General features: G+C 33.4%; 2 protein-coding genes across 5 annotated transcripts; both read right to left on the reverse strand.

The window, feature by feature from the left end:
- Window positions 1–7,029: 7,029 nt before the first annotated feature.
- Window positions 7,030–15,445, reverse strand: AGD15 (ARF-GAP domain 15). 3 transcript variants are annotated; one of them, XR_015179658.1, is made up of 10 exons: window positions 15,156–15,445; window positions 13,082–13,140; window positions 12,251–12,341; window positions 11,903–11,957; window positions 10,765–10,855; window positions 10,500–10,656; window positions 9,533–9,734; window positions 8,928–9,088; window positions 7,502–7,759; window positions 7,030–7,304 (listed from the first exon to the last, which is right to left on the reverse strand). XR_015179658.1 is itself a non-coding variant. In XM_086446920.1 (10 exons), the coding sequence occupies exons 1-9, from the start codon at window positions 15,204–15,206 to the stop codon at window positions 7,571–7,573; spliced, it is 1,056 nt and encodes a 351-aa protein (XP_086303046.1). In that variant the 5' UTR covers window positions 15,207–15,444; the 3' UTR covers window positions 7,030–7,304; window positions 7,567–7,570. The 3 variants fall into 3 exon arrangements, 2 of the variants coding, with proteins under 2 accessions (XP_086303046.1, XP_086303047.1); XM_086446920.1 differs by having other exon boundaries at window positions 7,567–7,759; window positions 15,156–15,444; XM_086446921.1 differs by lacking the exon at window positions 15,156–15,445 and adding an exon at window positions 14,184–14,251 and having other exon boundaries at window positions 7,567–7,759; window positions 13,082–13,138.
- A 2,232-nt stretch (window positions 15,446–17,677) lies between these two features.
- LOC147397864 (glycosyltransferase family protein 28) lies at window positions 17,678–21,967 on the reverse strand. 2 transcript variants are annotated; one of them, XM_086446922.1, is made up of 4 exons: window positions 21,809–21,967; window positions 21,243–21,443; window positions 19,132–19,231; window positions 17,678–18,432 (listed from the first exon to the last, which is right to left on the reverse strand). In XM_086446922.1, exons 2-4 carry the CDS (start codon window positions 21,426–21,428, stop codon window positions 18,176–18,178), a joined length of 543 nt encoding a protein of 180 aa, XP_086303048.1. In that variant the 5' UTR covers window positions 21,429–21,443; window positions 21,809–21,967; the 3' UTR covers window positions 17,678–18,175. The 2 variants fall into 2 exon arrangements, with proteins under 2 accessions (XP_086303048.1, XP_086303049.1); XM_086446923.1 differs by having other exon boundaries at window positions 21,243–21,436; window positions 21,809–21,933.
- Between the last annotated feature and the right edge of the window lie 270 nt (window positions 21,968–22,237).

Consider the following 22,237-nt stretch of genomic DNA (forward strand, 5'->3'; position numbering starts at 1 on the left):
TTTTTTTTTTAATATGATCTACACAAAGATCCATACAAGTTTGGGGTGCAAGACTTTGTTTTCAAGAAGTCAATATCTACTACTTAAATTCCACGATAGGGTAGTATAGAGATGGTGTGATTTGGTTCTGTTTATTTATTTATTTACCGTTCTCTGCCATGATGTTTTCTCTATCATCTTTCTTTAATTAGTTGATTAATAGGTTTTTGACATGTCATTATATTTGTTGAGGACGATCTCTTTAGATTCTTATCACTAATGATGTACCATATGTTAGAAAAGTATTATACTTTTATATTCAAATAAGATATCACACCCAACCCTAAGGAGGTGGTCCAGTGGCAAGTCGAGCATTGATAAGCTCTTCAGGAAGAGTAGGTCAAGTGTTTGAAATCTCACAAAGCAATGAATTTCTTGGGGCCACCCTCCAAGTCAGGTTGACCATCGATTCAACTTGTTGCATGTAGGACTTTCCGAGATGGCGGTGTGTGTGATTGTAAGATTAGTCTCACCTGAAGGGTAGGAATACTCATGATATATATATATATATATATATATAAAAAAAAAAAAAAAAGAATATGTCACCCAAATTAAGGTCACAAGTAGGGTTGTCAATGAACATAAATCTGATTTAATAACTTTTGGTCTGGATCGAGGATTTAGATTTCGATAAGCATTCGATCTGATAAGGTTTCATATTGAATTGATTCTGAATCAACCATGCCTTGATATGATAAAACATGATAAAATGTATAAATTATACTACATATTCTAATTAAATATGGAGATTATTTATTTTTTGTATATCATATTGATTTGACCCTATCTGATTGTTATTGGATTGGGTTTTGGATCCTAGTAGTAAGATCTACTAAAAACCTAGTTCGTAAAGAGTTTGTTTTGAAACATGTCAAATTAGTCTTAGATCCAATTTTATCCCTATCAAATTGGTACCAAATCAAACTCGATCTGTTTTAAAACATGTCAAATCAATCCCAGATCCGATTTTATCCTTATCAGATTGGTACCAAATCAAGCTCGATATGTTTTGAAACATGTCAGATCAATCTCGGATTTGATTTAATCCTTATCAAATTGATACCAAATCAAACTTGATCAGATATAAACCTATTCCATTGACAATCCTAGTCACAAGGAGCACATACTAGTTCATCTTTAGTATTACGGTTCGGGGTATTAATAATTGAACCTCAGATATAATCATATTTATAATTTACTTATTTACCCTTCCAACGAACCCACATTCAACTCAAGGCATAAAGGTAAATTCATACCATACATGATATAACCATTTTCATGTAAAAGAAACGATGCCAGTTATATATTTATTTTCATAAATATTTATAAAATATGACTGATTCAGTAATTTTCACAAAATACATAACCGTTTTAGTAAATTCCCCTTTGTTTTTATAACCTTTATGAGTAAAATATAATCCAAACAAAATAGAAAGATCCGGTAGAAGTAGAAATCGGATTGATTTGCAACTTTTTGCTTCTTGGTGTCGTTTTATATTAACGTGAAAGTTTGTCGTCCAAATTGGATGCTTCGTCGTGTCGCAACCTCCAATATTACAGATTTTTTTTTTTTTTCTTTAAATGGGTATTTTAATAAGTAACCGATTCACTGTGTTGATTTGAATTCACTGAGTCGACTCAGATTTCTTCACACGAGACCAGAAATCTCGGAGAAGCTACATACAAGTTGTTATTTTATTATTTGAATACTTATTTTTATTGACTTACCAAAGATGAGATTTAAAAGTCATCGAGTTGGCTTGACTCGGTGGATGTCCGAGTTGAGTCTAAGCATTAAATAATAGACATTCTTAGTGACAAACAGACAGACAAACCATGTACCTTTGACTAAATTTTGTTTGACTTCCATGTGATTGGAGACAAATTTTGATGCTTTAAGAATGCATCAACTTGATGTTAATAAACTAAAAGGCATCAACGATCATCGATCGAACCCATATTTTTCAAGATTTGCACTGAAAGCAACTTATATCTGCCCTTCTTGAATAATGGGCAACGATATGATTCATTATTCATTGAATAATGATTTTTTGATGCCCCCCTCTGGCATACGACCCCATCACAAAATTGTAAATCATTTGTCTCGAGATACGTAGAATCATAAATCTTTTTCTTGTATAACTCGAGGCAAATGATTTACGTTCTGTGATGGGGCATATGTCAAAGTTTTCCTTTATATATAACACTTCTGTTACGATCAATTATTTGTGCATTTTTGGATTCCTCGAGATCATGTTTATCCATTTTCGTAAATCACACTTTTCGTTACGTTGTGATGGAGTGTCCCTACTAGACCATTCTCATTCACAAATGAGTTGGCATTTTAAAACCATGGTACTAATAAACATACATAAGATGAGAGTTACAACTCAGCGGCCAATGTGTTTTGTTCCATTAATTGAAAACTAAAATCTGTGGCCCAACCATATCTTTGAAATGTTTTACCAAAAGAGTCTATACCCATTTTGGTATTTACTTTTACTAAAATTTGTGAGGGGGGGGGGTGTTTGTAATGGTATTAGCCTCCTTGAATTTTAAAAAAGAAAAAGAAAAAAAAATTATACTATTTTATAAAATTATGGAGAAGCTAAATGGGTACTTTTTTTTTTTTGGAGAAAAAAAGAAGAATGTTTCTACAAATTTGTACAAATGGCCAAATGGGTATGAAGATAACTTTGATTTAATGTCCATACAAACTATATCCATTTTGGTAAAGTATTTAAATATCAAAATAGATATATAACCATTATAATTTGTATTTTAAAATATGACTGAGACAATCTACGTAAAATACGTGATCGTTATGATAAAACAAGAAGAAGAAGAGAGGAAGAAAAAGAAGATTTTGAAAGCAAGATAAAGGAGAAAAGGAAGTGGAAGACCAAACCACATCTTTGTGTTTGTAAATGGCCCCAACTTCAAGTAACAATAATGTAGGTTGATTTGGACACATACCCTTAGGGTTTTGATGAGTATTTGAGGTGCACTTGAGTTTTCAAATTGATAGCAAACCTTTTGACATTACTCTCCCATGAAAACTAATAAAATGAACTAAAAACCCTCTTCAACATCTATCCAAAAATCCTTTATTTTTCTCCCATTAATTCCTAATCATCAATCTTAGGGCAAAGTCTCTTTTACCCTTTCAATCTCATCTTCAACATTTTTTCTAGGAACTTTTGAATTTCCTACCAAAAACTTTATTATCTTCATTTTTTCCCCAAAAATCCTATCTTGTTAGTTTTTTTTTTTTTTGATACAGTGGTATTCCCTTAGATAGTAGGCCCTGGTGTTCTATATGAGCTTGTGCCCAACCATAGACCATTGGGTCTTATCCGACAGACTAGTCCATTGGGCATTGGTCTTTGCTAGGTAAGTTAGGAGAGCTTTGGAGGTTCAGACACATGATCAGGGGCAAGCCACTGCTAGTGTCTTACCATCTCGCCACACCACTGGTGGGTCTATTTTGTTAGTTGTTATCTAGTTTTGAAGTTTTGAGGAGATGGGATCTTTGGATTGAAGAGGACGGTAAAAAAAATTCATCCAAGAGTTTTTAAGGTAGAAGAAAGAATCAAAGAATTTAAAATCTAGAGATTGAATATGATGGCATTTTTGTCATTTTCTATTAGTCTCTTGAACAAGACTAAGTTCAAGGTATCCCAAAGTGAGCTCTTCTAAATCACTCAATAATATTTCGGGTAATGAGTCCCCTTTAAAAATTGTTCGAAAGAGACTTCTTACGTTAGCTGAAAGTAGAAACATCTCTATTGTGAAATTGATGATTCGGATATCTTCTTAAGCCTTTAAGACTTTATGTAAAAGTCACACAGAACCTGTACTAGTCACATCTATTTTCTGTGGGCACCCCACCTTTGACACTAATGCACCCCACTAACTCCCCCCAAATATCTCTCATCCACTATTTGAAAGGCCTGTTTACCAAAACTCAGTCTTAAATTTGATTTTGTTCCAAAGGTACCTAAATCTGAGATCATCATATATATATATTTTTAATTTAATTTCCAAGTATAAAATAAGTGGAATCAAAATTAAAATCGTCAAGAATTACATATATTTACCAATTTTTATTTTTAAGAATCATAATGAGATAAAGAACACTTTGAATTATAGTGGAATTCCATTTTCTTCAAATGCAAGTATGTTTCCATAACAAAATATGAGAATACATCTTTATGGAATCATTGAAAAAGTACCAACAACACGATCATCATTAGTTCAGCTAAAGATTATATGATTTTATAAATCCCAAGGGGGTGGCTCAATGGTAATTTCTAATTCAATAAACCATGAGAGTCCATAGGTTTTGTGTTCGATACCCAATATGAGTAATATTTCCTTGGGGCCATTGAGAGGGAACTAATGCATGTGTGATGTGCTGGCGTTGCACATGCCCAGAGAAGGGTCCCATATGCCTTGGTTCCAACTCTGGCTCATCTGGTCCCCCTAGTTGGAAATAACTCTGGACACCCCATTATAATAAAAGAAATTGATTTTATATTTTATTATTTATTTTTTTAAATTTGAAATTCATCACTTTACAAGTAACAAAATTTCAGAAGAGATGGTACACTTTAGAATTGTACACATTATTTACAGGGAAAATTGAAAAAGCTTAGGTAATATCTACTATTTTAAAGGGTAGGGGAAGCCTTCTCCCATTTAATTTGAGAGCCGTGATAAATCGATGCAGCAAAACAAACGTGGTTTGTATGCGGCCGATGTGGCAAGGGCACAAAACCATAGATATTTTTCTTCGAGATACACAAGGAAAAGATCAATGGTTCTGTGACCTTGCCACATCAGCCACGTACTATGTATGTTTTGACATGTCAATTTATTATTAGTCTTAATTTAACATTATTTGTCCCCTTTTTCATAAGAAGAGGTTATCGAAAACACATTCTTAAAATAAAACAAAGCTTATTTTCTTTGTTACCTTTTAAAAATTTTTGCACCTCTAGTAAAGAAATCGATACACTGAATTTGTAAACCCAATTAAACGGAGAATGGGAATGGTTTTCAAGTCTTAAAAGACAATTAAACGATTTATTTTTTTGTTGTAAAATGAGATCCAAAATCTGATTTTATTATAATTGCACAACACATTGGGGTCTGTTTGTGTCTTAGTGACCAGAGGTAGAGCGGGAACAGGAACACGAAATCATTTAGTTGAAAATATCTTAAGGTGCAGAGCGTTTCCTAAACGTGATGTACTGAGTTATATATAATATATTCAAATATCAATTTTACTATTATATACTTCATTTACTTTAATTAATCCCTCATTACGTACTTTCTCTTAACAAAAAACATATCTTTAATAATTTTTAATAAAATAAACACACTTAGTATTGTTGTTACTGTGCTACTCACCGCATCCAATTAGTAACGATAAAACAGTTCTTGATCAATATAATTATTATCAATTAAATTAATATATTTTAATTATTTAAGTTCCTTCTATTATGAAGAATTCAAATTAATTCTATAATTACAATAATTTTTTAATTTTTTGGTCATAATAATATTGTTGTTTCTAATTATAATACTCAGTAATAATTCATTATTTTATCTATTTTGTAGGACATACATGACTAATAGTTATTTAAGAAATAAAAAAATACTTAATATGATAGATGAAATGAGATTCTTTATGTGAGCGAGTTTTAACATTTTGAGAGCAAGTTCTCATATTTTGATAATGGGGATTGGAGAAGGATTCGTTTCGAAAGCACCAAAGTAAGGTTTAAGAGCGTGAACGCACCTCTAGCAGAAGGATTAGGTCACTAACTCTATGAGCTTTATGGCTTCAATGCCTACCATAGGCATTTAAGTCTTTCCTTTTAGAAATTAGAATAATATACTATCGATGATAAATATAAACTTGAGGAGATTTTCCCTACTTATGAAAAATTAAAATACGTTTTTGACTTAAATTACTTATTAAACTTCCAACATTTTAATCAAATTTTCCTTTTTTTTATAAAAAAGAAGTGATTATCTACACTTATGCCTTTCTTACATAGATTAACTACATGAATCAAAATTGATAAACTTTTGTTCACATTCAGTCATGTCGACCTGAAATAAGCTTCCAACTAATATTCTCCTTTAATTTGCCATTTTGGAGTCCATTTTGTAATCAATTCTGTTACTATGCTTTTATCAGGGTTGTCAATGGGCTGGGCTGGGCCGGGCCCATTGGAGACATTTAAAAATTACCTCTTTCCAAATCTGGCCCACAAGTATTTGGGAATGTTGACAGTCCCTTTTTGCTTGGGTTTATATTTTAAAATAGATATATAACCGTTATAACAAAATCCAATGGTTGAGATTTATGAGTATCTTGATAACACAAATCTCGGCGATACTTATCTCAAGGATAAATCTCAACCATTGGATTTTGCATGTTCAAGGGTTGGGATCACACTGCACGCGTCAAATAAACTATCAAGAATCGTCAAATTAACTATAGCTAGTTTATCGATCACTAACTATACACATCAGAGACGTGCACACGGACTTGATCCACATGCACGGAAATCAGTTTTAGTGAAAATAAAAAGAATGATGCAGACATTTATTCATTGGAAAATGCTGGAAAACACTAACGGAGACACAAAGGTGACAAAAATGATGGGGTGGCGCGTACATAACCGTAGATACTTTTTACTCGTATCTCGCGGAAATGCATCTACGGTTATGTGTGCGCCACCACGAGTTTTTGTCACCCTTGTGTCTCCCTTTGTGTCACCCCAGCACAACTCTTATTCATTTGTCAAAGTTTTGATACAGAAACATCTCGAAATCAATAACCCAAACTTGCTAATAAACTAGAATATCAAGAACGTGGATTTCGTTCATTAATAGGTAGTGTTGAATCTCCATGATTCAATTGTAATTGTGATAAAAAAAATAAATCAATATAGGATAAACAACCAGAGTCCGGGAATTTAAACCACTTTTATTAATTCAATATATATAATATAAATGTGGTTTGCACTAGAACCACACTAGTAACTAAAATCTCTGCTTTTATAAACCAATTACAAAAACAAAAACAAAAAATGGCTTTCTTTTCTGCCCCCCTTCAGTTAAGGATGAGAAATCATACTTCTTGGTGAGTTGCATTGTCGCACCTTTGTACATAAGCTGGTTGGAAAATCGTACGGAGGAAGTTCTACTTTATATGTTAATATATAGGTGTCCCCATATCATGAATGCTGTAAGAAAACATAAGAAACTATAAATAGAAGCAATATCTCTATGAACATGGGAGGATGTTTAGAAAGTTATAGATATTTTAATTAAGAGAAACTTGTATCATTATGGGAAGTTTGAGAGGAATACCCATTGCTATATTGGCATTAGAAAGTGTTTGTTTTTGTTTTTTTTTTAAAGCCATATATAGGTGGAATACCTTCAACCAAGACTTGTGTATGTCAAATGCACATTTAAATGTTGAAAGGGAACAAAAGGAAGCACCTGATTAGTTCTTGAAACCATACTGAATATTAGTTAATTTCTTTCTTCCACGATCCTGAAGGTTATCTTTGCGGATATTTGTCCCAGAAGAAGCCATCAAGGATCCATTAGCATTCAGCACATGATTTGTTTCTGTAAAAGACACTACCTTTCGGCTACTTGGCGCCTCAGCAGTCACTAGAGGAGATTGATGCTGGTGAAGGAAACATGAAAAAAACATGTAAGACAGCAAGAAGAAGCAATGACCAGTGTTTGAAAACAAATTTTAAATAAAATGGGATGAACCAAGTTTTATCAGGCTGTAATGTGGTTCCCATATATAAGCATTCAAACAAAAAAATTTAGTAATTTTCCATCCTTTTAATGTATCCAAAATAAATATAAATACAATACAAAACTAAAAAATGCTATCAAAATTCTTTATTAAGCAGAAACAATTTTGCAAATTAGGAAAAAATGGATGATCCTTCCATTATTAATATGGTATACGATCATTTTTAAAAAGCTAGTGTTTGTTCCACCCTTCACATCATATGGTACATATGTCCCACCTTTGAATCAATCTAAACCACCCAATTGGTAGTCTATAACTCCTAACACACATTGCATCCCCTCCCAACTACCGTTTGCAGAGCCATAGCCTTTTACTTTGCAAATCTCTCTCTCTCTCTCTCTCTCTCTCTCTCTCTCTATCTCTATATATATATATATATATATATATATATATATAATTGGCAGTATTTTGAAGAGCAGAGTTTTTCTGTGGGCAAAAGAAGAGGGAGATCTAGGATCTCTACCTTTTGGCTGCAAAAAACGATGACGGTTGGGTAGGATTTTGTTGTAACTGAATTTTGGGTAGAATATAAAAATATTTATGGATAGCCATTATGAATAGCATACTTGGAGTGCATACCCCTGAAATATTCAAAATGATTCTCCATAATGGAATGCCTAGTATTTATGGATATCCCCATCGGAGTTGCTATGGCAAAAAAGTCTCACTTTGAACAATCATAACTATCTGATTTATTGGCTTCTTCTCTGACTGTAAACCCACCTTATCATTGGCATGCAAATTTTTTCTCCCAAATGGACAATTAAGATAGCTGAACTGAAAATATATTTTTTGCTATGGTCCATCAAAGGGGTGGTCCACCATTCATGCAGACGCGCCAGATGTCCAAGCAAGCAAAATACAATATGGTGCCAGGGACAAGTATATCCCTTGAAAATACCAGGAACATGTGTGATGGTGGTATTTTTGAGGAGATCCATACTCCAAAACTACACATTTTTTTTTAAAGGTGCTTCCTACTATTTGAAAGGGAATTTGCAAACATCAAATGTCAAGTAGAATTGACCTTTTTGAAGAGGGTCCTAAGGTCTGTCTCAATCATTTGTTCACTGTGAACTGGTGGGGCCATTGCTGACTTTACACTTGCAACTTCTGCTTCTGATGCCCAATTACTTTGGATTGACTTCATTGGCTTAGTCTTCCAGGATGAATGAGCTTCTTCTGCAGCTAAAAATTGTTGTTGAGAGTTAGAGTGGAGCAGCAGGGCTACTTCAGATGAGTGCTAAAAATCCATGAGTTCATTTGAAACTTGGCCACATAAACTAGGATTCAACCAAGTTTTCCTCAATTGAACTAGCTGACGAAGAACTTGGCCACATTAATGATTGTTTTGGAAAGGCATTGCAGAAATTTCTTCCATACTGTAAAACCTATTTCATTGACCTACTTTACTCACTTAAATACCAAGATTCATCATGTCAAGTCACACAAACCTGTTTAGTGGGAACATTTCAACACCATCAATATCATACCAAATATTGGGATCAACACATATATCCTGTTTAACAATGCAAACCTAATACCCACATAGGCAAAGTTGGCAAGGACAGTCGCACGCCTTTATAAAAAAAGAAAAAAGAAAACTAAATAGACGGAATGTTGATCGCTTACACTCGAAGGTTGCCCAAGAATTGCCGCTCAAAGGAGATACGATAGCAGTGTTCTTATTTGAACCTTCCACAAAGAGCCCATTGAAGATACCAGTAGTAATGCCACCCTTTTGGAAGGGTGGTACATATTTGTGTTCCTCCATTTTTAGCCTCCCCATGGAGGGAGGTGATAGAATTACCTTTGTCTTCATATCCATAGAACCCTGGATAGGCATGATGAACCTTCATCAGCAAGGTCTCAAAATCTTTTTTTTTTTTTCTTGCTTTTGGTATAAATGACAAGTTTTGTCAAGAACAAAAGAAAAAGAGGAAAAAAAGAAGAAGAAACATGAACGTGGATATTCAAGAGTTCGTCAATCCCTGAAGACCTCCCTTCTACATCTTCTAGTTCACAGATCTAAACAATATTTGTTTCACATAAAATGCAGCCACATGCATTGTAAAAAAATACTCACTTTTAAGAGTTCTTTTGGCAAAAATAATTTCTTAGGATCCAAATTCTTAAAAAAAAATTAAAAATCTCAGTCTAAGAAATCCATTTTGGTGGTTGATTGATGTGGCAAGAATTAGAGGTGCCCTACAATTTGCAAGAACAAGCATACATAAAGGACATCTTCTCCCAAATCATCTTGGGAAATCAAATAAAAATATGATTTCGTTGTTGTTATTGTTTTTTAGGGGCGGGGGGATTAAACCAAGACGAGGTCATTTATCTTCTTCTTTTTTTTTTTTTGCAAGATTAAATGGCTCAAATTTTGTGGAGAAATCCAAAAAAATTGGATTGCATGGATTTTGAGGGATTACATACATAAACGCCAATGCAAGGAACAACTTTTGATTATTTTCTTAGAATTTCTGATTGTGAGGAAGAAGAAGACCAAAAACATTGTGAAAAAGAAAGAAATTTAGTAAGCCTAATTATTGACCAAGCTTCACATATTAAGCATGATAATAAATATGATATTTACCTGCCGGGGTCTTGTTGTTGAAGGTGTTACTCGATTGTTCTTGATAGGAATCTCAACATGGAGGGAGGATGTCTTTGTCTTGAAATTAGAGCTCTTTTCCTCTGGTTTTGGGGTTGATTGTGTCGCTCTTTTTGAAACCCATCTTTTCTCTTCATACCTGATGAGGAAGTAAGATCATATAGAATTTAAAAAAAAAAAAAAAACATATAATCTCTTATCTTCAACTCAAATGAAAGGTTCTGAATAAGTTCAGTTGAAAATGTACTTGGCACGAATGAAGCTTTCAGTCCCACTCTTTTCCAAATTTGGCGGCAATTCTGCTTCCCAATAATTATTGGACTTTTCATTCCCCATGGCTACACAATTGGTATACAAGATCAAGACTTGGCAACACCCATAGATTTTCAAGTGCAGTAAATGCTATTCTCACAATGCCCAAAAAACATTGAAGAAGAAATAAATAGCACTCATCCAGTAGAGCTCATAAAATTCTATAACAGTATATCCAACCATTTGCGCACACATAGAAAGAATGGAAAAACTCAACCCACATAGGACACTCCCATGCCAAACATTGAGTAATAATTTGCTCTATAAAATTACTCTAGATGGATCAAACAAAAATGTAGCAAAACAGTCACGTATGAGACCAAAATCATTGGCCCAGCCATATTTTTCAAATTTGGTCATATTTCCTTGGTTTATTTCGTATTAATTGGGTTCTTCCTCGTAAGTTTTCTTCCTTGTTGAATGAATGGACCAGTAATGTCTTCCACACCAGAAAACGTTACCTGTAGACTATGCTTCCTTCGGCTATTGCTTGGGGGATTTGGATTGAGAGAAATAACAGGGTGTTTAACAACAAGATCGAAAGCTCTCATGCCGGTTTTTTAGAGATCTTGGGTTTATTATACCTATGGTCTAAGCAAAACATAGAGTTTGCAGGGATTTCTTTTGATGATTTTATTTTTAGATGGGACTCGTTATGTAATTAGTGTTTTTGTTTGTTTCTTTCCTTGTTGTTCTTTTGAGACTTCCTCGGCCTCCTTGTATTCGGTTCTCCTCTTTGCAATATATTATACTTATAAAAAAAAAAAAAAAAACTTTTATTAAAACGAGTACTCTTTGTACAGTTACATTTGCAATTGTACTTTTCTAATCTTATTGTGAACCTCGAACAAAAAGACAATGATATTTTAGAAAATTATGAAAAAGAAAAATTAAGCTAAATGGGTCCTTTTGGAAAATAAAAACAGTTCATTTTTATAAAGGTAAATTAAGTTTATTGTCCCTAAAACACTTACATGGCCATCTTGATAAATGTATCAAAAATGTGGCTAGGCCAATAGTTTTGACAAAGTACTTCACCGTTTTGGAAAAACACCCAAGATAAATGTCCTTACATTGCATGAAGGAAACTTGTTCTGGAAGCCATGTATCCAAAGTAGCAGACCGTACCTATGGTTCAAGTCAAAAGGCTAATCCATCATTTGAAGTGGTAACAAAAAGTAACACACACACACACACGCGCGCGCGCGCAGGCACATGCATAGACACACAAGCTTTAAGGATGATAAAGTTGAAATCACAGTCATCACTAAACTCAATACTGAAAACTGTACATAAAATTAACTAACTGAACTCTAGAATTCCTCTTGAATTTTATAACATAATTACAAGATTAATTACACACCATCATGATACTGAAAAGAGAGAAGCGAAGAATAGATGAAGGATTTAACATTGTATACCTTTGATATATGCACACCAAGACTCCGATGTATTCCTGAACACTGTATGCAAATAAAGATTCCTAGGTTCACACTAGCCCATCGCGGGGCCCTGAAATAAATATTTTACAATGTAAATATAAATCAGTCATAAAAGAAGAAGACGAAAAAAATGTTTTAGAATAATCATCCTCATCAATTTTTAAAAAAACTTGAGAAGATCATCAGAAAATTTATTATGGCATAATTAGGAGGATATCTCCTTAGAAGCCAAGGAGGTTTGGGGATTAAGAATTTTAAAACCATGAACGTCATTCTCCTCGGTAAATGATTGTGGAGATTTTAAAAAGAATACTCGAGCTTTGAAGGAGAACCATTTCTTGGAATTTAAAAATTAGGAGAAATCTGTGGGGATAGTGATTACTGCATTTGAGGCTTCTCTTTTAGTAACTTTGGGATCAGTTGGACAATGCCGAATTCCATCTTGGACGTTTGCAGTGGTTACTGCATCTAGAGAGTGTTGGAAGGAAAGGAAGAAGTCTTTCATGATATTATTGTTTCTATCAAGGCTTTGTTGCTCAAGTGGTCATTTTTGTTCCAAAACTGTACACTGTAGGGGTTATGTTAGGAAGATTTGGTTTCTAGATGGGATCTCACTATCTAGGGGGGACCTTAGCTTCTGTTTTGCCATTGTTTTACTTTCTTTTTATTTATTGTTGTTGCTTTGCCTTGGATTTTTAGGCCTTTTTCTACTCCTTTTAAGAAAATGTTGTACTTATAAGAAAAGGATTGAGTAAGCAATGTAGATTCTTATGGCTGACAGTCCAAACAACAATGGTCAAAGATGCACACCTGCTCCTACAATCTGCACACTCCTTATTCTCTGGTAGTTTAAGAAGACCCTCCAATATCTGCAAGAGACAAAATCTAAAACTGTGAGACATGATTTGGGCAGGAATTTATATTTACCATCAAAATTAATCAAATTATAATAAATATTAAAAAAAAATGAGAAACAAAGGGAATCAAACAATCAAAATAAGTAAATAAGGATGGTGAATCCCATTTTATGTTGAAAGGATAATTACATAAGCAAATCATATAGACTTTTTCAGAAAACTAATCTTTGCATATTTTCGGTGATGCCTAGTTTATAATAACAACTATGGAGTAAAATAATTAAATATAATCACAACTATAAAAACTTATAGCCTCGGTATATTGTTGAAATTTTCTAGTCACACAAAACGACATAAAAAAAAAAAGTGCAAATTTCATGGTTTTAAAGCAAAACAAAGTTCATGGAGGGTGTAGAGAGGATGCATTGCATCAACACCGGCTTTGCAAGGAGAAGCAAGCAACAACAGACTTGGGTGCCCACAGGTACTATGTGAAAACTGGAAAATTCGACAGAAAAAATTGACGGGCAAAGGCCCACTAATTTTAGAAATTGAATTTTGACTGTCTAGGACCGTCAAAATTCTTGATGTTCCCAGATTTGACGGCTTAGAGCTGTCGAATTTCTCCCATCCTTCATTAATTTGACAGTTTCGACCCGTTGAAAAAAAAAATTTGGTAATGAAAAATTCGACACCAATTTTATGAAATTACGTATATTCATATACACATCTCCACAGGGGAGATGTGATTATTGAGTCTACAATTGAATGTGACCATGCCAATAATAAGCATGCACATTAAAGAAAGATGCATATATAGTTACATTGAAGAGTGGATCAAATAGAATACATATGAAGCTCAATTCTCTCAAGGGGAAGGATCAATCAATGTGTGATGATAGTAAGCTTATCCCAAGAAAAAATCTATGAACACAAGATTGATGAGGTTTTGGACTTTTGCAAATAAAAGGTGTCCAAAGTAAGTTGGAACGAATTTGAAAGAAGAAAAAGTGGTGTCTTATTAAAGAAAAAACAATTTTATTTCGTGAGATATAATCTTTGTGTGTTTGGCGTTGAGGTCATTTGTAACAGAAGCTTTCCTGTTCATGTTTGCCTTCTTTGCTTACGAAGCCAACTAAGGGTATTTTTGGAATTACAAAAAAAAAAGTGAAGAGGGCAGAACCAGAAGGAGAGGTTTTGATTCACAACTCACAAGGAGAAAAATAAAGAAGGATTTAGCAATTGAGGAGAAATACAGAAAAAAAGGGGAGACTGAGTTTACTTTGACGAGAGAAACCAACTACAAATACGGATGATGGTTCATGTTTTTTCAACTATTTTTTATATTTTTTTATAGGAGAAATTATAATAAAAAAATCTATTTAAAATAGAATTTATTGAAAAGATAACAACTTTTAATGAACATCTAATCAGAAACAAAAATAGAAGAAACGAAAAAATATCTTAAAAAATGTTTTATTATTATTATTATTATTATTTTTGATTCTGGGCTTTACCCACTCCATAGACCATGATTTTGTCCAAAGATTAGTCCCGGGGCACATGCATCGCATGTGCATCACATGCACAATGTAAGTGAGGGTGAATCTTCGCAGGTGGCCCTAAGAAATATTGCTTATACTAGCCTAGGTATCGAATTCATGACCTACAAGCATTAACAACTAATTGATCTATTATATAAGTTTTATCAAAGAGAATTATAGGTTTTGAACATAAAACGAAAGTTGAACAATCCTTAAGAGTACAATATCCATGACAACTCCAACAATTTGTGAGAAAACTAGAAGATTTAAGGAAAAAAGGTGTAAAACAAATAGAAAATAAGGATTTATAATACAAAAAAAAATTAAAATTAAGCAATCCACAAGAACATGAGCAAACAACTAATCACTTAACATTAAAAAATATATCAATCGAATTCTTGAAACTTGATGGAATTAAAAACATAGTAAGTTTTTTTTTAATTTAAAAAAGAAAAAAAATCATTTTATTTCATGAGATCTAACCTTTGTGTGTTTGGCGTTGAGCTCCTTTGTAACAAATGTTTTCCCGTTCATGTTTGCCTCCTTCGCTTACGAAGCCAATTGAGGGTATTTTCGAAATTACAAAAAAAAGAAAAGTGAAGAGGGCAAAACTAGAAGAAAAGTTTTGATTCACAACTCACAAGGAGAAAAATAAGGAAGGATTTGGCGATTGAGGAGAAGTAGAGAAAATAAAGCGAGACCGTTAAGAATCCTACTCGTAAGGACTAAAGGAAAGGAAATTATGAGTTTACTTTGACGGGAGAAACCAACTGCAAATGCGGACAATGGTTAATTTTTTTTCAACTGTTTTTTATGTATTTTTTTTTATTTTTATAGGGGATATTATTTAAAAAAAAAATATTTAAAATAGAATTTATTAAAAAGATAATAATTTTTAAGAAATTAACAAAAGTAATTAAAATTGACTTTTCAACTGCCGATTTTTTTATATAAAAAAAAGTCAAAAATTGCGGCTGTCGATTTATTTATTTTAAAAATTTTAAAAATTTCGTCCTTAAAGAGCTGAATTTTTTTTTTAAAATTAATTACCAATTAACCCTTGACCTTGGTATTCTCTTATAAATTGAAGAAAAATTATCTAATGACAAAAAAACTTTTAATTTTTCTTGTCAAAACTAATCATCGTGATCTTGTCTTTTTCAATTTTTTAAAATAAAAAAAATTGACAACTGCAAATTTTAATTTAAAAAAAAAAAATCAACGGTTGAAAGTCGATTTTGATTTATTTTACTAATTTCTTAAAAATTATTATATTTTTAATAAATTCTATTTTAAATATTTTTTTTTGTTGTTGATAATTTCCCCTTTTTTTATATATGTCTGTTAATGGACCCATGTTAGGTATAAATCCGATCCAAAACCAATGGATCCCGATTTAGACCAATTATCATGGTTTTCAAACCTAAATCTGATCAGAACTAATATGTATATATGTTCCGAATCCATTCCATTCGGATCCAATATAATTTTAAACCGAGTTGTCTCGGTATCAGGCATGGAAGGGACAAATGCACAAGTCAAATTTTCAAACGAAATTTAAAATCTCAAGGTCATTTTTGAGCAAGACGTCTCAAATGTATCGGAAAACTCGTCCAAGACGACCCTTTGGCATGGACGAGATGAGACGCAAAACCAAGTTTTAATATAAGTACAATATTTATCAGTGTAAAATACAATATATATATATATATATATATAGGGTCAGGTTCAAGTCCCATGTGAGAAAACATGTAAGAAAACTTTCGGCGGTAAATAAAATTTTAAAATATGGGTTAGAAATTTTAGATTGAGCTGATTTTTTGTGAGGATGATCTCTATGATGGGAAGATCATCCAAAAAAAAAATCAGTCCAATCTGAAACTTCTAACCCCATTAAAAGTGATTTAGAATGTGGACCGTCGATTTTTTTTCAATTTTTATCACTAATTTGTAAATCACTTTTGATGGATTTAGAAGTTTCTGATTGAGCTGATTTTTGCGAGGATGATCTTCTCATCATAGTGACCATCCTTGCAAAAAATCAGCTCAATCCAAAACCTCTAACCCTTATTTTGAAAAACGAAAGTTTTCTTACATGTTTTCTCACATGGCCCTTGAACCTGACCCATATATATATATATATCATTTGTACATTTCTAATACATTTTCTATGGGATTGGAAAATGAGTCATCCAAAACAAATCCTATTACAAGGTATCAAATCAAGTTGGATCCTCAATAGAAGCAAATATTTGATTCAGACTTGTAATTACCATATCAAAACAGATTGGATTTCAAATCCAATCAGATCCATTGACCGTCTTGTTAAGAAAACAAGTGCAATCGAACCAAGAAAACGAGTTGAAACAAACACAAAACAAAATGCAATCACATAAAGAAACACAAATATTTTACATATTTCCTCAAGAGTAAGGTTCGTCCATAGATCACATTGATTCCATTATATGTTACACTGTCACTAAAAATGAAAAAAGAAGTATAAATACCACAAGAAATCTAACTCGGATTTTACATAATATTAATGAAATTACGCGAAAAAAAACCTCATTATTGACTAGTACCATCTGGCTCCGCAAACCACACGAAGTCTTACTGGGTAAAGCTGGGCACATTTCATCTCATCTTGGACAAGTCAATATGTTAAATCGGTTTAAATTATTTTATATAGATCCAAAACATTTAAATCATTAAAACTGTATCATTCAAGATAATAATAAAAAATAAATAGATGCCCAAATCCTGTTAACTTCGACCGATATTTCATAAATTCATTAGAGATTTTCAAAATATTGGGTGAATTTCAGATGATTCACATTAACTATCTCAAATAAAATTGACTATTTGTGCATAAATCCACCATACAATTTTCATTAAGTAAAAATTAGTTTCTCTTTAGCAAACAAACCCTTTAAAGATAATTTAACAAATAAAGCTTCCCATTCAAACCACGGGGTTCGGTTCGAATTATAATGAGAAGGAAAGTATAACTGTAATTTCAGCTTCTTGAGCTCAAGTAAATGAACTTGAAGACCAACATACATACTAAACGACAGTTGTTGCTATATGTGCCTTGCAGAAAGTTAACAGAATGGAAAAATCTTCAGTTCATCAAAAAAAAAAAATGCTTCAGTCATGAACATCGATTAGAATTGTGCCGCGTTCACCTCCAATTTCAGCAGCTTCACCCTCCAACAACCAAGATGTTTTTCTTCAAAATGATTCTGGCACCACTAGGAGTACTTTCTCTATATTGGCTATGTGGGTACATTTAATGGAATAAGACAATTTTGCTCGAATTAAACGATTATTTCACCTTGTTGAGCTCTTGTAACATCACACCCACCAAAGTCCAAAGGGATTGCTGTCTATAACACCACCTAGTTCCCCTTCAACACTGGCTAATAGAACACCTCCCACATTAAAAACTTCCCCAAGTAGAGGTTTTAGTTAATTAAATTCATAAAAAAAATCTTACAGCTTGATCAATCATCTGGGAACCCAAGGAATCTGTTTATGAGCTTAGCAACTGGCATGGCATCTGCAGGTGGGTAAGGGAGGAGGGACTCTAAATTCATGTCTATGATAGTCTGATAGAGTGTTTGAGGATGAGCATAGAGTAGATGCTTCCTTTCAGCTAGTTCTTCAGCTAATTCGCTTTGATGATTGTCCATCAAATCCTCGTTCACAACGACAATCAGAGGTTTACCAAGCCGCAATGTCTCAAAAATGCTTCCCGAACCTGAACCATAACCAAAACCCGTTTATTTAATGGTCTTTCTTTTTCAGTTCATTAACACAAATACATGAATCAAGGAAACAGTTACATAGTCAAAATATGTTTTTTTGCCTCCCTTTTGTGATAAATGTTGCCAGTATCAAACTACAATCAAGACATTAATACTCAAAAAGTATTGGACCCAATGCTTACTAAATATCTGGTTAAGTACTATAAAGTTAAAAGCAGATGTTGCTGTCCATTGTTTCACCTTTTCTAACTCTGAGAATCTGTGATTTGGAAGGATACTAAATAGTCTTGCAGCGTAACACTATAGGGAATCACTACAACATATGTAGCAGACAACATGTAGGTCGAAATATTTAGAGTTTCCAATCTTGGGGGGGGGGGGTTTACGAATCTAATAGTAAAAAGATTAACCCGAGCAGGTACACCCAACAATCGAACAGAGGGATTTATTGTCTATATCCTTACAAACATCTCTACTTTCCCAAATGCATCAAAGAATGAAATTCATGAGATGCTGAAATCATTTGATAGACTAAGTTCGGAGTTGGGAGGGGTTCCAAGAAAAACCCATTTAATAGACATTCAAGATTGATGAGCATGAAAACTAGATGTACAGGGTGATACCAGCCCATGACAGCAGTAACCCTGTCATTTCCCCCACAAACAAATAAGACACCTAAATTAAGAATTTACCTGCGTGACTGATAACAAGAGATGCCGATTTCAGGTAGTCTGCAATGCTTGATGAAAAAGTGAAGTAGTCCACAGCAAGACAACCATCTTCTCCAGCAGACTGCATGGAAAGAAAAGCTTATAAGATGCTGTGGAGGGTGGTATATCACAATGGAAAGGGGAAGTAAACATCAACAACAACAAAACAAAACAAAAACAACCACCAACACCAACCAACCAAACAAAGAAACCTATCTGCAAAGTGCAAACTACAATTTATAAGACCATATGCTATGAAAGTTAGATTAGCATCTTTTCTTTTTCCTTTCATTTATTCTATTCAAATAATTACATTAGCCATGAATTCATGACTGAAAAGGCAGGGGGCTTAACCTTACTAGCATAAATATGAGTTGGAAAGGATGGGGTGTATGAGTGGGAAAGAGTCAAAAAATCCAGGAAGCATCAATAGGTGGGTCATTCTGGAAGCATCAATAGGTGGGTCATTCTGGATAAAATATTATTAATAGAATCATTTAATAAGGCTTGCTTCACATGAGAAAATTGTTACATGGATAATCTCATGGCTAGGGATTTTAGTTCTATCAATTGTTGCTTTCTTTATAAATTTGGTGCAAAATCAGTCAATCAAGGGAGGTATGGGTTTCCTTTGTTATTACAAATTTAGAATGTTTTCCGTCTTTAGTTTTATCAAAACTGGCACCTCAAGGAAATCTCTCCCAAAGAAAAGAATTTTGGGGTCTTTAGCCCCATTTTGCTTTGTGTTGGTGACTTTGGATGGACTGGAAGCGCAAGGCTTTTCAAGGGAAAGTGCATTTGATGCAAGAGGTCATCCTGGTCATGTAGGACGGTTAGCTTGGCCTCCCATCTGTTTCTTTTAGTTCTAATAAAATTTAATTTATGAAAAAAACAAAACTAAGCTTTTCTTGAAATCGTCTGTTCTAAAAAAGAAAAAAGAATATTTAAAGAAAGAAGTCTACAAATGTACCATTGATAGTTGGGGGTCATAGATAGGAGATATGAAGCAATAATTAATCAGAGTGGTAAAAGACCTTACTGGTGGATTCAACAGCATCATGGGTTGAACCATGTTTTAAAAGCATAGCTATAAATCATTATAACAGTAATGTCCCTCTCAAAGGCCTTTTAGAGAGCCTTGCTCTGAAGCAAGCATCCAACACCTTCAAAAATATTTTCCTCATACACTTTTCTAGGTCATGTAAACGGGGTTTAGCCTGGGCCAATATTACCCACACAATTGCCATCCTCGTATTAGAAATGGTAGGTGGCATCTGAGTACATGTCAAATTCAGTACAAATCCCAACAAAAACCCTTTCAAAGACCATATCTTATTGCTGAAGTATCTGCTTCAGGAGTCATCAAGTTTGCCAAAAAATTATTTCAAAGATCAATGCCAATTGCCAAATACCTTATGCTTCCAAATGATCCAACCATTTTAGGCCTCCAAAAATGACAAAATATTAAGTAAATTGTTAGTAAAGACCATTTTAACCACTAGCAAGATCAAATTTACATATTTTGAAATGAATGATTTAAGATTAAATTCCTATATGTCATGAATTGGTTCTATTGGAGTCATGGTTTTAAAACTCGGTTTCATGTCTCATCTCGTCCATGCCAGATATTGACATTTGAGACGTCTCATTCCAAAATTTGAAAAATGAACGTGGGGTCTTAAATCTCATTTGAAAAATTGACTTGTCCGTCTTGTCCATGCCTGATACCGAAACGACTTGGGCGATACGTCTCGGTCTAGGACGAGTTTTGAAACCATGATTGGAGTTAATTTCAATGATTAGATTGGATAAAAGTGAAATTGCATGAGACACTTTTAGATTATTGCTTTGAGAGTATATGATTTTCTTTTAGCATGCCATATTGGGGATCATTAACAAACTTCCAATCTTTGTTCAACAACAATTCTAGTAATGGACAACCAAAATGAAATCCAAAAAATATTGAATTTCTGAGATATTTCTGCTATTATTGTGATTTAGTATAAGCTTTTACCAAATCTAAAAATTTCTCTCAATAGTTAAAATATTGATCATTGGTTCAAATTGCAATATAAAAAAGTTAGAACAGATACCTTTGTGGGGAGGTAAGATCCTCGACCCATTTGAATTAGAAGACGAGTGTACCCTTTCCTTGATAACTCTTCTTTAACTTCTTGGGAGTCAACCACTTTAACAAGAGCATCAAAACAAGTGGTGCCAACAGTCACAAAAACTGTTTTCGTCGCTCTTACATCATCATCTTCATCGACTCCTCCCATTATTCTCTCTAGTATCTACGTTTTCCACAAAACATGTAGAATTTAAATTTTTTACAAAAAAACATACAGAAACAGTTGCCAGAGGCAACAATAATTCACATTTGACACATTCCACCAAAGAAAGCTATAATTTTGAGAAAAAAAAAATCAGAGATTTTCGAGATTCTTTGCAAGGCAGAATCTCTGTAAAAACAAAGATTCGCACAAGAGAATCTCCTTCTTCAGGAAAATCACGAATCTATTGGAGTTAGGGTTATTATAAAAAGGGGAGAGGAGAGTAATAAAAACCAACACAAAGATCTATTTGTTTCTTACAGACAGACAGACAGACAGAGGGAAAGAATAAAGATTAGGGTTTCTCTAAATTGAATATGGCGTACCAGACGGAGTTAGATCGAAGGATTTGTAGACGATTTTCTCGCTTGGATTTGCAGAGGCTGTCGTCGACTTTGGCGATTTTCAGAGATTAGTCGTCACTCGTGTGGTCTCTGATTCTTAACTCTCGTCTATAATCTCGGTTTTGGTTTTGCGAATGAGAGAGATGGCTGACTAGCCTTACAATATTAGTAAGTATTTCAAAGTTACTAAGGGTCCTTGGGCTCACCCATGGTATCCAAAAGCATGATCCTTTGCTTTAAGGTTGTAGAGGAAATAATTCTATGAACTTTTCAAAAAATAAAAGTTATTTTTCTTTGTTCAATTTCAATTTTAAGTTTTGGAGTTACGTGGAAGTTTGGTATCCATCCATCATCAAAACCTTGAATCAAACTTGAAAAAAACAAAAAAAAAAAAGAATTTTTGAAATTATT

This window comes from Akebia trifoliata, chromosome 7, assembly GCF_017979445.1.
Source record: "Akebia trifoliata isolate Shusen 1 chromosome 7, ASM1797944v1, whole genome shotgun sequence".
Taxonomy (NCBI): Eukaryota; Viridiplantae; Streptophyta; class Magnoliopsida; order Ranunculales; family Lardizabalaceae; genus Akebia; species Akebia trifoliata.

What these genes read in the sequence shown, in the direction of transcription:
- AGD15 (XM_086446920.1), bottom strand. Translation starts at nt 15,206, where the DNA reads ATGAACGGGAAAACATTTGTTACAAAGGAGCTCAACGCCAAACACACA. An exon ending in ACAAGTTTCCTTCATGCAAT is followed by an intron (nt 10,856 to 11,902) that starts GTAAGGACATTT and finishes CCAATTGTGTAG; the next exon opens with CCATGGGGAATGAAAAGTCC. An exon ending in TTAGGACCCTCTTCAAAAAG is followed by an intron (nt 7,760 to 8,927) that starts GTCAATTCTACT and finishes TTCCTTCACCAG; the next exon opens with CATCAATCTCCTCTAGTGAC.
- LOC147397864 (XM_086446922.1), bottom strand. Translation starts at nt 21,428, where the DNA reads ATGGGAGGAGTCGATGAAGATGATGATGTAAGAGCGACGAAAACAGTT. An exon ending in GATCTTACCTCCCCACAAAG is followed by an intron (nt 19,232 to 21,242) that starts GTATCTGTTCTA and finishes CTTTCCATGCAG; the next exon opens with TCTGCTGGAGAAGATGGTTG. An exon ending in TCTTGTTATCAGTCACGCAG is followed by an intron (nt 18,433 to 19,131) that starts GTAAATTCTTAA and finishes GTTATGGTTCAG; the next exon opens with GTTCGGGAAGCATTTTTGAG.